Source organism: Parasteatoda tepidariorum, chromosome X1 (assembly GCF_043381705.1).
Source record: "Parasteatoda tepidariorum isolate YZ-2023 chromosome X1, CAS_Ptep_4.0, whole genome shotgun sequence".
NCBI lineage: Eukaryota > Metazoa > Arthropoda > Arachnida > Araneae > Theridiidae > Parasteatoda > Parasteatoda tepidariorum.
The window spans coordinates 59,777,086-59,790,832 of NC_092214.1; the positions used below are offsets into that span (position 1 = coordinate 59,777,086).

The 13,747-nt window shown below is 26.8% G+C and overlaps 1 protein-coding gene across 5 annotated transcripts in view; it reads left to right on the top strand.

Moving 5' to 3' along the window:
• LOC107447338 (rho guanine nucleotide exchange factor 10-like protein) overlaps positions 1-13,747 on the top strand; it is a 53,044-nt gene extending 39,297 nt beyond the window's left edge. For all 5 annotated transcript variants that reach the window (XM_043039063.2, XM_016062215.3, XM_043039064.2 and 2 more), the window contains 10 exons: positions 739-863; positions 3,712-3,803; positions 5,437-5,549; positions 5,631-5,914; positions 6,954-7,105; positions 8,191-8,333; positions 9,585-9,759; positions 10,564-10,923; positions 11,581-11,824; positions 13,242-13,747. In XM_043039063.2, the coding sequence (XP_042894997.1) occupies positions 739-863; positions 3,712-3,803; positions 5,437-5,549; positions 5,631-5,914; positions 6,954-7,105; positions 8,191-8,333; positions 9,585-9,759; positions 10,564-10,923; positions 11,581-11,824; positions 13,242-13,584 (2,031 nt within the window). In that variant the 3' untranslated portion in view covers positions 13,585-13,747. The remainder of the gene's footprint in view (positions 1-738; positions 864-3,711; positions 3,804-5,436; positions 5,550-5,630; positions 5,915-6,953; positions 7,106-8,190; positions 8,334-9,584; positions 9,760-10,563; positions 10,924-11,580; positions 11,825-13,241) is intronic.

Consider the following 13,747-nt stretch of genomic DNA (forward strand, 5'->3'; position numbering starts at 1 on the left):
AATAGCATTTTTGCCTTCTTATTTGTTTATGAGTAACAGAAACAGCTTCTATTCATAATCTTAAAAATTTCTATTTTATCCTGTTGTTAAAACTTTACTTTTTTCTGTATTTTTCAATTAGTTATTTTACTGTGTTTGAATCATTTGTAAGCGTAAGTTTTCTAAAAATTCTTGAAAATTGTAATTTGATATGAAAAAGACTCAGTACAATATATATAAAATTTTCAATGTTTTTTTTTATGTAATTAAATTCTTATGGATGGAACATATTTTTAAATAATTTTGAACTTTAAGGCATAAAGTATGCTGCCTGACACACTCTTTTACTTGCCCATACACATATATTCCATTTCTAATATCTTCATATATTAAAGCCACATATTCTGTTGTAATTTTTATTATTGGTATAAATTGTATGATGAAACTTAAGCTTCCCGTTAAAAAAGTGCTTAAAGAACATTTTTACTCTTCGTACGTGCGCATGAGTTTTTCATTATTATTTAATAACACTAATGTAACTAGTTGTAATTACTGCATTGAAGTTGTAGTTGAATGAGTTGATACATGCAAAGTGATTATTTTTAACTCAATCACCTACAACTTCAATGCAGTAATTACAACTAGTTACAATGCAGTTAACGACAGTGAAACATTGAACTTCGTAATTATCATCAACTTTTCATTGTCTTTTAATATAATTTTTGGTTTTAGTTGTTGAATGATGTTTACTTTTTTTAGGATTTAAATGTTGATGTTGCACAAAGAGTATCATCAAGCATACAAGAAACTATTCAACAAAAATGTGATGAAATAAACCAAATGGAAAGCAGCTGCTTACAACTGGCTGTGCCGTTCCGATCAAAGTATATTTTCAATTTATTTTTATTAAGACACGCGTTTTGAATGAAATAAGTATTGCCCGGGAACTTGGAAAAAAAAACTTTTTTTCTTTTTTGCTTATACTTCATAAAAGTGTCGTAATTTTTCTAACTTGTAATTACAAAGGGGAAACGAAGTTTCCAATTTCATGCGTGTTTGTGTCTTTACAATTTATATACAGTCAAACTATAGTGAACCTTCAAGGGACCGAAATTTTGGTTCACTATAACCGGGAGTTCACTATATCCGTTATGCGGGCAATTTAACTAATGGTTCCCAAATTCCTCCCTTTTATTACACTTTATTCAAATAAATGACTGAAAAATATTATGTAGTAGCAAAAAATTTGTTATTTTTTATTACTCTTCGTCCTGCGTACAAAAAAAAAAGAAAAATTAGTAATCTTTAGCTGATGAACAATCCTCAACATCAGATATGGAAACACTTCCCGACTCTCAGATAATTTTTCCTGAATTTCTGTTAGTCCACTTTTTAAACTTGCCTAACCTGCCATTCTAGCACATAAAAGTAATCTCATAAAATCGGTTAGAAAATTCATCGACATTTGCTCAGATACTGGAAGATTGCGGCTTCTTTGAATGCTGAACCGCTTCAATAATGCTTCTTCAACATCCTTGTGATCTGCTTTTCTCAACTTTTTTCTGCCATTTACTATTTTTCCATATGTTACGAACTGTAGATTTGGATAGTTTATATTCCCTGCAAATGTCAGCTTGATTATATCCATTTTAAATTTTTCTGATTATGCTCATTTTATCATCAATGGAGAACATTTTACGTTTACTGCTCGCCATTGTTAAATTTGAGACACTTGTTTGCAGGCTTTTTTTTAATTGCACTGAGAGCAAACAGGAGTTGAAATGAGGGCCTTATCAACACATATTAGTGTCCAACTCTTTGACCAATAATGAATAATTGCTCATTCCCTCTGACAGAAAATGCATATTGATCTCACTGACACCTTACAGGTGCATCATCTGCCTGGGTTGGAAACATCTACTTGATTTGTTTAGGGATGGAAAAGTAAGATAAAAGAAGCATGCAAGAAAAAAATACTTATCGCTACCTTACCCACTATAGATAATATTAAAAATCGGTATATGAATTATTTTAAAGTAGAAATTTCAAAATTATTACGAAAAAATGAAGAAAAAAATCACTCGAAGACAGAAAAAAGTTCATTATACCCGACTTCATCAATTTTTTGGTTCACTATATCCACAAAAAATAACATTATACGGGTATAGCAAGGCACGGAACCGAACATTTCATTCACTATATCCGGGAGTTCACTATAAACCGTGTTCACTATTTTGACTGTATTTTATTTTGAGTATGAGTAATGAATTATTTATTTAAAATTTCGACAAAATTAGCTTAAATTAAAAATTGTTATAAATTGTTTTGCCATGCATCAATGATGGAGAAAATATTTTTAGCTCTGATAAATAGAATTTTCTTTTGTTTGTAATACTAACTTCAAACTAGTTACTCTTTGTATATAAGAAAGTTTTATAAAAAATGATGACAGAAAGCTAAAAAAGAAAATGTACAAAGAGTTTTATAACACCAATATAGTTCTGTGGCTAAAATTTCCTGCTACTGAATGACACAGTTGCAAAGCTCATTTAAAAAATATGCTTTAGTCTTCATTTCAACGTCACTGTTTTTTAAAAAAAGTTCTATATCTCTATTTGTTGAAAAATATTATGTAGGTAATACTACTCTCAATGTGGTGATTTTTTATAGTTTATTGCATTTATCAACTATTTTTTTGTTTTCTTTATATTTTTTTTAAAAGCACATTAAAGCAGCTTTTTTTAATATTTTTTGCATTGGCTATAATAATTAAATTGCTGAAACAGCCATTCTGAATGTGCTTCTTTGTTTTACTTAATATTTCCTAACTACATCATATTGAAGCTTATTTATTTTCACACTATATCTTATTTTGTATTATTTATTAATACCAAAGCTTATATTCTCTTTAACCTATTTTAATATTCTCTATTAGCACCTATTTTCTCTTTGTTTGGTCACGGGGAGAATGAGATAAAAATTTTAAAAATATGCCACAGTGTTATTGTTAAGTTTTATCCAGCTAGTTGCTAGTTTAGTGAAATGTCATATGAATTTTTTTTGTTTTATATTTGTTATTTATCTAGAGTTTTAAATGTTAGAATGTTTTCTTAAAACCTATAAATGACCATATTTTCTCAAAATCATTGATTAGATTTTGAATCTTTTTCTTGTCATCTTTTGACTATCTTATTATTATGAAACTCTAGTCAAGAGTTGAACAAACATTAGCATTTCATTTTTTGATCACGTAGCAGTTTCAAGGATGCGAACTGCTCTGCTTTCATTAAAAAATTTTCTAAACTGGTAGTGAATCAAAAACTGAAATTTATTTAATTTTGATAACTTTTGCCTTTATATTAAAAGGCTCATCACAAGATAACTGTAACTAAATGTTGAACTTCTTGAATTAAATTTGAACTTCTAAGTTGTTTATAAACAAAATTACAGAAGCAGAAGTTATTCATATTAACATTAAATTTTATTACCACTTGAAAAACTTTTCCTATAAAGCGGAACATCTTGGCATCCCTATAGTTTTAATTTTAACATTTAAATTATTCAGACTTTTCTCTTGTACATTATGATGCAAAGGTGATTTATTTCATTCAGGTACAAAATTTAGTCATTCAATGTTTCTTAATATATTTAATTTTATAACAATATTTTTCTTTATTTCTTGAATATTAAAAATAAGTGCCTAAAATCTGCAATTTCTAACATTCCCTACAGATCTAATAAAGAAATATTCTGCTTCCAAATGATAAGCCCAGCTGTGAAGCGGGATTGGATAACTGATTTGCGATTGGCAAAATTAGCATTAGGTATGGTTTTTTTAACAGTTAGAAACTTCATATGGCTTACATTTATTTTTATAATTTCTTAAGATATGCCATAATTTTTCATATATAATGATTGTTCAAGTTTTTTTTCTTCTCTACAGCACTTATTAATTAAGTTGAAAAAAATTTAAGAAAATTAACATTTTGTATTTTATTAACCTTTGTTGTAGAGAATAATTCATTAAAAACTCATTTCTTTTTTCCTTTAAAATAGTTTATACATATTTATTTAGAAGTGCTTTAAACCTTATTTAGTGTGTTACCTGTTTTTTACTGATTCTTTTGGCTTAGGTGCACAATGGTATGAAAATGGTTAACATTGTGGTTATAAAACCTCATTAATGAATGTGTACCTCAAACTTTTCCAATTCTTATAAGGTTAACTTTGTTAAACATATTTTTTTTAAGTTACAGAATCCTGGAAATTTTATGTTTAGAAAATTTTAATATATTATCATTAGCATGATTTTGAAGTGGAACTGTTGGTGTTCTTGAAAAAAAATTAGTTGTAACTATAATTTAAATAAAATACATATAGTTTATTTTTCTTTTAAATAATATATTTGAAAAGCATTTGATTGCATTTCTTACCAGAGCAAAAAATCTACTTATCTCTAAAATCTGTTTACCAACTTGCAACTGAGCTTATTAACCAAGAAAAGTGAAACTGTCTAACCCATTCACATTCTTTCCCGATCTCCCAATTATATCTTAGTGGAAGCTGGCCCTCCCAGATATAACATACAGTTTTATATGGATAAAAAATAGTTTGTTACTGAGCCTTTTTTTGTATTTTTTAAAAATTAGCTTGATTTGATAAAATTTACACATGAAACTTCTTCTAAGCAAGGGATTCTTATGTTTGTCTGGTGTTATTTTTGTCTGTCAACTTAAGTTTCTTCATTCAATTTTTTATAATTTAATATTTACAGTATTCATAATTTTTCATTTATTAAAAAAAAATTTCTTAAACTATTCATTTTTGTACCAGTAATAAAAAATATGTTATTTTAAAGTTCTTTCTTGTTGTTTTAATTTCAGTTTATTTTAAACAACAAATAAAACCAGGTAATCATTTTGAGAAATGTTTTTTGCATACATTATTAAATCTGTTTTAATTTACTCTTATCTTTATTTCCATTGTTCTATTTTCTCTTTATATCTTTTATCTTTATTACTTTATGAAATCTCTGTTTTATATTCTAACCTTGTTCCAAAATATCTTTCAAATGAGTTGCTTTAATAATGACACAAATATGAGTTTTTCAGTATATGTTACTGAATAATATTATTATTTGTCTTAAAGTTTTAAGAATTTGTCTTATTGTTGGCTTGTTTGTTTCAATTAAAGTAATCCATAATGCAGCGGTGCAGAGCAAAGTAATGTGTTCATGTAGTATAAAACATTTTTGGAATTATGAAAATTTGGCATTTGATAGAGAATATTTTTTAATTCTTCTTGCTTAAGTAACTGACATTTTGATTTATGTTTCTGTGAGGTGTATGTAACTCTAATAATAGCTCTTTCATGCCTTTTTAAGCTCAATCATTATTTGTAATTTAATAAACTAAATTACATTGTCTAATGTTTACTCTTTTTTAACAATTTATGTAGATGCCAACAACCTTCCTGCTTGGGATATTGCAGATCAAGAAAAGAGACCAAGCAGCAAAATGCCATTATTTGTGAAAAACTTTCCTGTATTTCAGACCTCTTGTTCATCTGAAGTAATGTCTGTTAGGTGTTTTACTGCCATTTTATTTATTTATTAGTTAAAGACAAATAAGTTTTATATTTCGTAATTTTAGGTTATATGTGGGTGCCATTATGTTGCCAACAGTTGCTCTATCTCTCAGCATTATTTATGGATTTGTTCAACAGATGGATTGAACAGTCATATTGTTGTTATGGCCGTACAATCCACACATCTTCGTCAAGTTGCTGTGTACCATTTAAATGAGATGAAAATTGTTGCAATCGAAGCTGTACCAGGAACACCTTCAGTTAATAAATCTTGTTCTGATGAAAAATCTCTAAGTTCAGATACTGTGCTTTCTACTGAAACTGTTTGGCTTGGCACTGAAAACCAAAAGTTAGTAAAATGCTATGATTATTTTTTTTTAACTCTTTTCTTAATTTTTTTGTAATATTGGAATGTTTTGAGTTTTTATTTTGTATAACATTTTGCTTGTTAAGTGCTTCAAATGAAATTCATTAAGCCAAGAAAGTTAAGCTCTTGAAGCTAACTTTGCAATAGCTCATTATTTGTAATGTGGAAGAGGATGAAATTGTAGATGCTAATGAAAATTATTATGTTTACTACAAAATAGCCTCAATGTTTGTACTAGTTCTCAAAGTATTTATATCAATAACAAATTATGAATTTTAGAAAGAGCTAATTGAAATTAGAACAGGCAAATAATTGAAATATTGAGTAATATTATTGGTAATAGAAAGAAAACTGGAGATTTCATGTAAAAAAAAGAAATGAGCATTGTATTTAATGTACAAATTACTTTAAACACTTAAATGCATTATTTTATGTTTCCTCATTTTTTTCATTGTTTTAAATAGTGGAAAATTAGAAATTTATTTTTTATTTAGTGCTATTGCTATATATTGTTTAAAAAAATTCATATTTAAGTGCTTCCTCTTATTAAAATGAAATTATTATTTTAAGTTTTACTCGCATATTTGACTAAAGATATTTAAAATATTTTTCTTGATTTATTCAAATCTCATATTTCATTATTTTCTCTTATAACTAAATGAACTCATTAGTTTATTCTTTTATAGTTTGTACAGCCCTTATAGATTTTGTTTTGATTGCAGGCTAGTTTTTCTAATATTTTTTGTTTTTGTTTTATCTCTTGTGATTGCTAAATTTATTATTCTTGTGTGTTTTCCATAACAATTATAGTCACAAGGTTATGTTCAAGCACAATTAGCATATGTTTTTTTTTGAATAATAATATCTGTTTAATATGTGAATTAAATTTTTATAAATTTTCTCATCATAATCTTCAACAAAATTACCTTGCTTTATATGCAATTTAAAGTTAGTGATATATATATATCAGTTTTTTGATATCACGTTTCTCTTTTTATAATTTGCCCTGTTTTGTTTTTAGAGTGATTGTTCTAGAAGGCTCATGTCCAGAAAAATGGGAAGAACTTGGCAGCACCGTTACACCAGCTTGTATTATTCAAATAAAATATCATTTGGATCGAGTTTATGTTGGAATAGCAAATGGTTCTGTCTTAATATTCAATAGATATTCTGGTTAGTACATAATTATTATATAATCATTTATATATAAAATATGATGTATAGTTTATTATTTTCAAGTTGCAATTTTATATTTTCTTTGAGTTGGAAAAATAGAGCTAATTATAATCTTCAACTTGATGATCCAGATTTGATCTGGAGACTAATCAGAAACAGTAGAAATATGTTTTATTTGTTAAATCAAAAGTGTATACAAACTCTTTATTTATCCCTATCCATATTAATTGTATTGCAATTATATCTAAGTATTTTGTTGTTTCTAAATTTACATTCATCAGGTCAAGGAAGTCTAATAAGTCACTGAGTCTAATAAACACATCTTACTTTTAATTAGCAGTTTTCTACTTCTGAAAGCTTAAAAGACTGAGTAGTAAGAAAGTATATAAAAAGATATTCTCAGAACTTGTAATATTTAATGTAAACAATTTTATTTGCTAAACAGATCTTGAAAATATCAAAGTATTAGACTTTCAGTATTTAGTTCTATTCACAGTATTGAATGAATGAAATTTATTCTTCCAACTTTGTTTGGCAGTACTCTATATTAATAAAATAGATGTATATGTTGTAAATAAAATGGATGTAAATGAAAGTTTTCTTTTACAATAAGAGAATGAATAAATTAAAAAAACAAATTGTGCACTTTTACATTGCTGACACAGAGACTGCTTAGGGATTTTGAAGTTGAGAGCTTGTAACCTTCTTTGTCACTGATAGGAATCATATTTTAACTTGCAAACATCCACTCAGATATTTTGGATCATATCTGGATAGAATTGATTATTTTATCTGTATCAATTTGTTTTTAATGTTTAGCTAAGACATTGACAAGTTACAGAACATAGATATCTAAATGATTTAAATTGCTTTTGTGTATCAACATTGGAATAATAATTCATGTTCACCTTTATTAATGCTATTGGTTGTATTCATAAAATTTATGCTTTGATGATATTTCAGTTCGATGCTGCAAATATTTTTCATTTTATCTTTTATTTTTGTACTTGTAAAAAAATGACTAGTTAAGTTTTAAATTAGTCTTGAAATTTTTTTATAAAAATATCAATTTTTGTGTACAGATGGCCATTGGCAGCTAGAAAACCCCACTAATTTAGTCTTGAGTCAAGATCCAGTTGCTTGTTTATTACCTGTTGGTCTCAACTTGTATTGCTCAAGTGGCTCAAAAATATGGATTGTTGATTCTCTTACTGCTGAAGTTCAGGTAAAATTGCTTTTTTGATAAGATATGTATCATATTTCGCTCATTTTTCATATTTATTATGGATAGTAATTTAAAATAATGTTATACTATTTTATATTTCTAAACTTTATAAAACACAATACTCAGGTGAAAATTTATTTGTTTAAATAATTGTTTTATAGGTATTGTATTGATTGTACGGCTTGATTCTGTGTCTGTAATATGCATTGTTTCACTTTTTCTTTTAAGGATAAATTTGTACCTTTATAAGACTTACATTCAGGGATATTAAGACAAAACAACATTCAGAAATAGTAACTTTTATTATAATCTTTTATTGACTTTAATTTTTTTTAATTCTGAATACACTAAATATTCAGTTACTTTTGGTATTTGTCCTCTTTCTAAGCTAATTTGGACATTAACTTTTGGGAAATAATTTCCCTAAGTGTCTAGTTAATGATAGTTTAGTAGATTGATGCAAAAACGGGAATTTGCATATAAATAATATTTTCTATAAAATTACTAAGTAAATGTGTATTCTTAGAAAATTTAATAAACTCTTTTGAATAGTGTACTTTTAACTATCATAGCATAGGTATTAATGAGAAGTGCCTGTTTAATTTATTCAAAATAGTGAAAAAGTTCCATATTTCTTTCATGTTGACAGAAATAATTAGTTTGATAAAGTTAAATAGAATCTTACAATTAAATGTTATTAATAATTGTTGTATTTTAACTATTTTAAACAAGATTCCCTTCACAAAAACTTTCACATTGATAGCACCATGTTTGACTATTAATTTTTTTCCCCTTGAACTCAAAATTATGATTTAAGAATGTAGCTTTAGTATAATTTTGTTTATTTTAGTTCACCTTGATGCCCTCTCATGTATGTTAGATTGTCATAACAGAACACATTTTTTTAATAGCCATATTTTATTGTTACAAATTTTGTGAAGAAACTCTCAAGCAAGTTTTTGAAGCTAACTAACAAAAGTTTTAACTTTTGATTACTAGAAAACAAATTATAAGTATTTTTGAATAATAGTTATCAAGTAACATTATAATTGCTTCAAATATTTAAGAATTGTGTGCAATTTTGTAATAATTATATTGAATTTTACCTGCATATAGTAATTACTTGTCTTTGTACACAATACTATTAAAATTATTTTCAACCAAATAATTGCATCTCAATGTTATGGATATTTTTATGTTTAATGTATATGTCTAATGTTCCCATTATAAAAAGTTTCATTTGTGTTTTAGCGAAACTATCCTATACAACATGATGATGGTAGCCAAGCATTTCATTTAGCTCACTCTGGAACTGGAATATGGATGTCATTGAAAAATTCTGCAACTATTTGTTTGTATCACACAGAGACTTTTCAACATCTTCAAGATATTAATATTGCTTCTAATGTGAATCATATTTTACGAGGTATTGATTTTTTTTAAAATTTACATGAAATAATAATAATTACAGTTTTGAATCACTAGTAGAATTAAATGAAAAGTTCTGCTAGAAGAACAATACTTTCATTATAACAATAAAGATTCATTTTTTAAGCTATTCAAATAGAGGATGTTAATCAGTTGGTTATTAAGTTTCTTTCAATTATTTTTCTAAAAAAAAAATCACGCTGCTGTTTAAAACTTCCTTTTGATTCTTGTTTTGACTTCTGCAGGATATTTTGATTTCTTTATCTATAGTCAAAGATTTGTCCTGAAAAATCAGGACCATGTTTTTAAAAGGAAAAGTTGCTAGTATTTGAATATGGTTTTTCTAATTTTCTCTAATTATCTACCAATTTTGCTTAAAATAATTTCATTTATATTTTTATGTAAGTTAAATTTTTCTGTATATGTGTCTCCTAAGGTTTTATCAAGTGTGGTAATTACATTTATATTAAATTTCTCAAAAACAGATGAATCAAAAAGTTCTTTAGTACTACTTTTACTTTAAATACAGCTTTGTAAATCTACCTTTGTAATCTATCTTTTAAAGTAAATCTTAGTAAAGTAAAACTTAAATTTTCTATTAAAAAAAGTTTCATTACTTAGTGAAATTATGCTTTGAGGAAATATTACCTTGAATAGCAAAAATTTTGCCTGGAATTTTATTGAAATTTTCTTGAAAAATTCTAAGAACTTCATTTCTAATACTGAAAATGAATTCTTAGAGTATATTTACTTTAATTGCAGTCATCACACATTGTTACTAAATGATAATATTTCTTCATAGGTAAGGACAAAGAAAAGTCAATTCAAGCCATACACGTAACTTCTCTTTTGGCCAGCAAAGGGTTACTTTGGGTTGGAACTAATGTTGGGATTGTTTTGACTGTACCATTACCTCGTTTAGAAGGTGTACCTATTATAACTGGACGTGTTAGTTTAGCATTTCATGGACACCAAGGACCTGTTAATTTGCTGTTAAGTTTACAACCAAAATCTGTGTCAATTCCATTCTTATCATCTCCTATTGCCAGTACACCAACCATTGATAATGTTGATCCTTGTAAAGACTTATCGCCACAATCTTTAGTCATTAAACAACTTTCTGATTCTATGTTACCCTCACCAACATCAAGTAAAAAATTTGGTAAGTCTTCCAGTTTTAATAATTCTTTACTGTTTATTTTAATACATGTGTCTTGTAATTAATCACTTAATTTTTTCTGTTATTAATGCATTTTTGTTTGCATATTAACACTATGTAATATTCTTTTATGATTTATAAAATAATACAGTGTTGGTCTTTCTGACTCTCCTAACTACTGTATGTGCAAATAGGGGCCATATGAATGGTGGGCATCTTTGGAACTGCTCTGCCCTCCAAGAGGTCCATAATTCTTCCAGTTTCAAGACGCTCTCCGCCCCTGGAGATATTTCTTTGTTATATTGGACTGCAAGACTTCTCGTGCTTGAGAGAGCAAATGATGGACATAATTTTAAAAAAATAAGAGAGATTTATAAAATAACACAGGCCATTTAGCTTGTTTTCAAGTAACTTATAAATTAGTTTAAGTGATTTAGATGGGCTTTTTCATAATAATACTTGTTTTAAAATTTACCTATTCAATGTAATGGATAAAATTAGAAAAATAAAAGTCAATATTTTTACTTACTTTCTTATCAACTTCTATAGCTAAATTTTTCTTTAGATTAAATGCTTTTTTTTCATTTCATCATAAAATTTTATTTTGTGCTGATTTTTTGCTTTACTAATAAAAGCTTATATTATGCTATACATTTTTAGAAACAAAACTAGATGTTGGGTACATACATGTATCTGGAGTTAAGACATTGCCTCACAATCAATCTTTATGTTCCCATATTGCCCCATTGAATAATTTGGAAGAAGCTAGTGATGTTTATGGATTGTATGCTGATTTAATGAATGTGCGTGACTACGAAAAAGACAGTGAAGGAAAACTGTATGAACGACTCAATCACAGCGATCCTGAATTGATGCATCTTAATTTGAATAATTTGGATAAAAAGTTAGTATATTTATGTATTTGTTTGTTTTGATAAATTTTATTTAATCTACTAATCATTAAAAAGCATGCTTACCACTATCTGTAAACACTAAAAATTAAACAAATAAAAACTAGAAGCTATATCTTTGTGGTTCATTCATGCAAAAAGGAATTTATAAAAGTGTAATAAAATATGTCTATTTTTGTTTAAACTTCTTTTTTAAAAATTTTGCGTGATTAGGCCAACTAACCATTTCTTCATTGGTTATTTCAGTTATTTTATTGTTGCATTAACATCGTTAGACAGTGTTATATCTGTAGATATTGAGTCTGCAGATGTGAAGAAAACATAGTTTTCTGCATTTTAAAAACTGATATGTTTAAAACTAAAATCTGAAATTTGGTAAATAATTTTAGAGTATTTGAAACTTTATTAATGGGGATTTATTTAATTAGTTTACCTAATTATATTATCTGTATGATGTCCACAGATGTGACAAGTTGATCTCTACTCATAACAAAGAATAGCTAAAAGTTTCAAATTAAATAAAATGAAACAAAAAATATATGCTATTCCTTGTAGATCTTAACAAAATGGTTAATTGAGAAAAAATTCATGAGCTGAAAAAGTGTATCGCTGTATTTTGGATGAATTTCTTCTGTTTACAGATGTGACATTACTCTGGAGAAACAGGAATTAGAATATAAATTTCTGTTTCTCCAGAGAGAGAGAGAGAGAGATCACATTTGTTGACAATTTTTGAACTGTAAATTAATATTTTTTATTTAATTTTTATGTTCAATATATTGTTTTAAATTGGATAATAGTAATTTTAAAATATTAAATTTATGTTATGGATGCCAGATGATAAAAATTCATGGTTTTTCTGAGGAGACCCATATATTTTTTTTCACGATATCAAGATATTAATAGTCTAAAATTCTAGCGCCACCTGTCTTAAAAAATAAATGCTAACTATCATTGAAAAATTTTATCAAATCTTCAAATCTGTACATTTTTCATCATTTGTAAAAGTCTTGTTAGAACATTACCCTTATAAGTAACAACAGGTTGCAATTATCTAAACTTTTTAATTGTTGCACCAAGCATATTAAAGCTTGTATTTTCGGTTCAGCTCTTCTACTCATTGTAATAAGGTTAATGTAAATGTCTAAGCTAATCAAATATCTATTTAAAGTTTTTATTTTTTTATATCCATGTTCAATGCGAACTGTAAAGAAAAACTTTTTAAATTAAACTAAATACAGCTACTTTATTGGACTATAAAAATTAACAAATTTTAAAATTAATTTCTTCGGAAGTAGTTCAATTAAAAATTAGTTATTGATTTAATAATTTTATATCAATATACTGTTTTTATATATTGCCCTCTTACTATGTGTTTGCTTTAAAGTATGAATTAATATTACTTTATAGAGTGCAGCAGAAATCAGGCCGTCCACGGTCTTGGGATTTGTCTACAATGGCTGTATCTGAAGACTCTGATTCTGCATCAACTGCTACTTCTACAGCCACTACACCATCTAGAAATTCTACAACTGATGAACCAGTGCAGAGGCACAGTGAAGACTTTCGTTGTTTACCTACTCATGTTACGTTAAGACGTGAGATTTCCAAATCAAACAAGAAAACTGACTCAACTCCAAAGACAATACTTATGTTAACTGGTGGTTGTGATTATATTAATTGGCGAAAACCAGAAAAAACACCAAAACAATATCTAGATGCAAATGTTATTATATGGGAAGTTAAAATTTAGAAGATTAATGAATCTCTGTGTAAATAACGTTTAGAGAAAATATTATTAATAACTATTTACATGAAACTATTTTTACTGCACATATTTTTCATTCATTCTTGTAGAGTATCAAATAAATTTGATGAATTTACTTTTTATATTAAACATGTTGCATTTATATTTA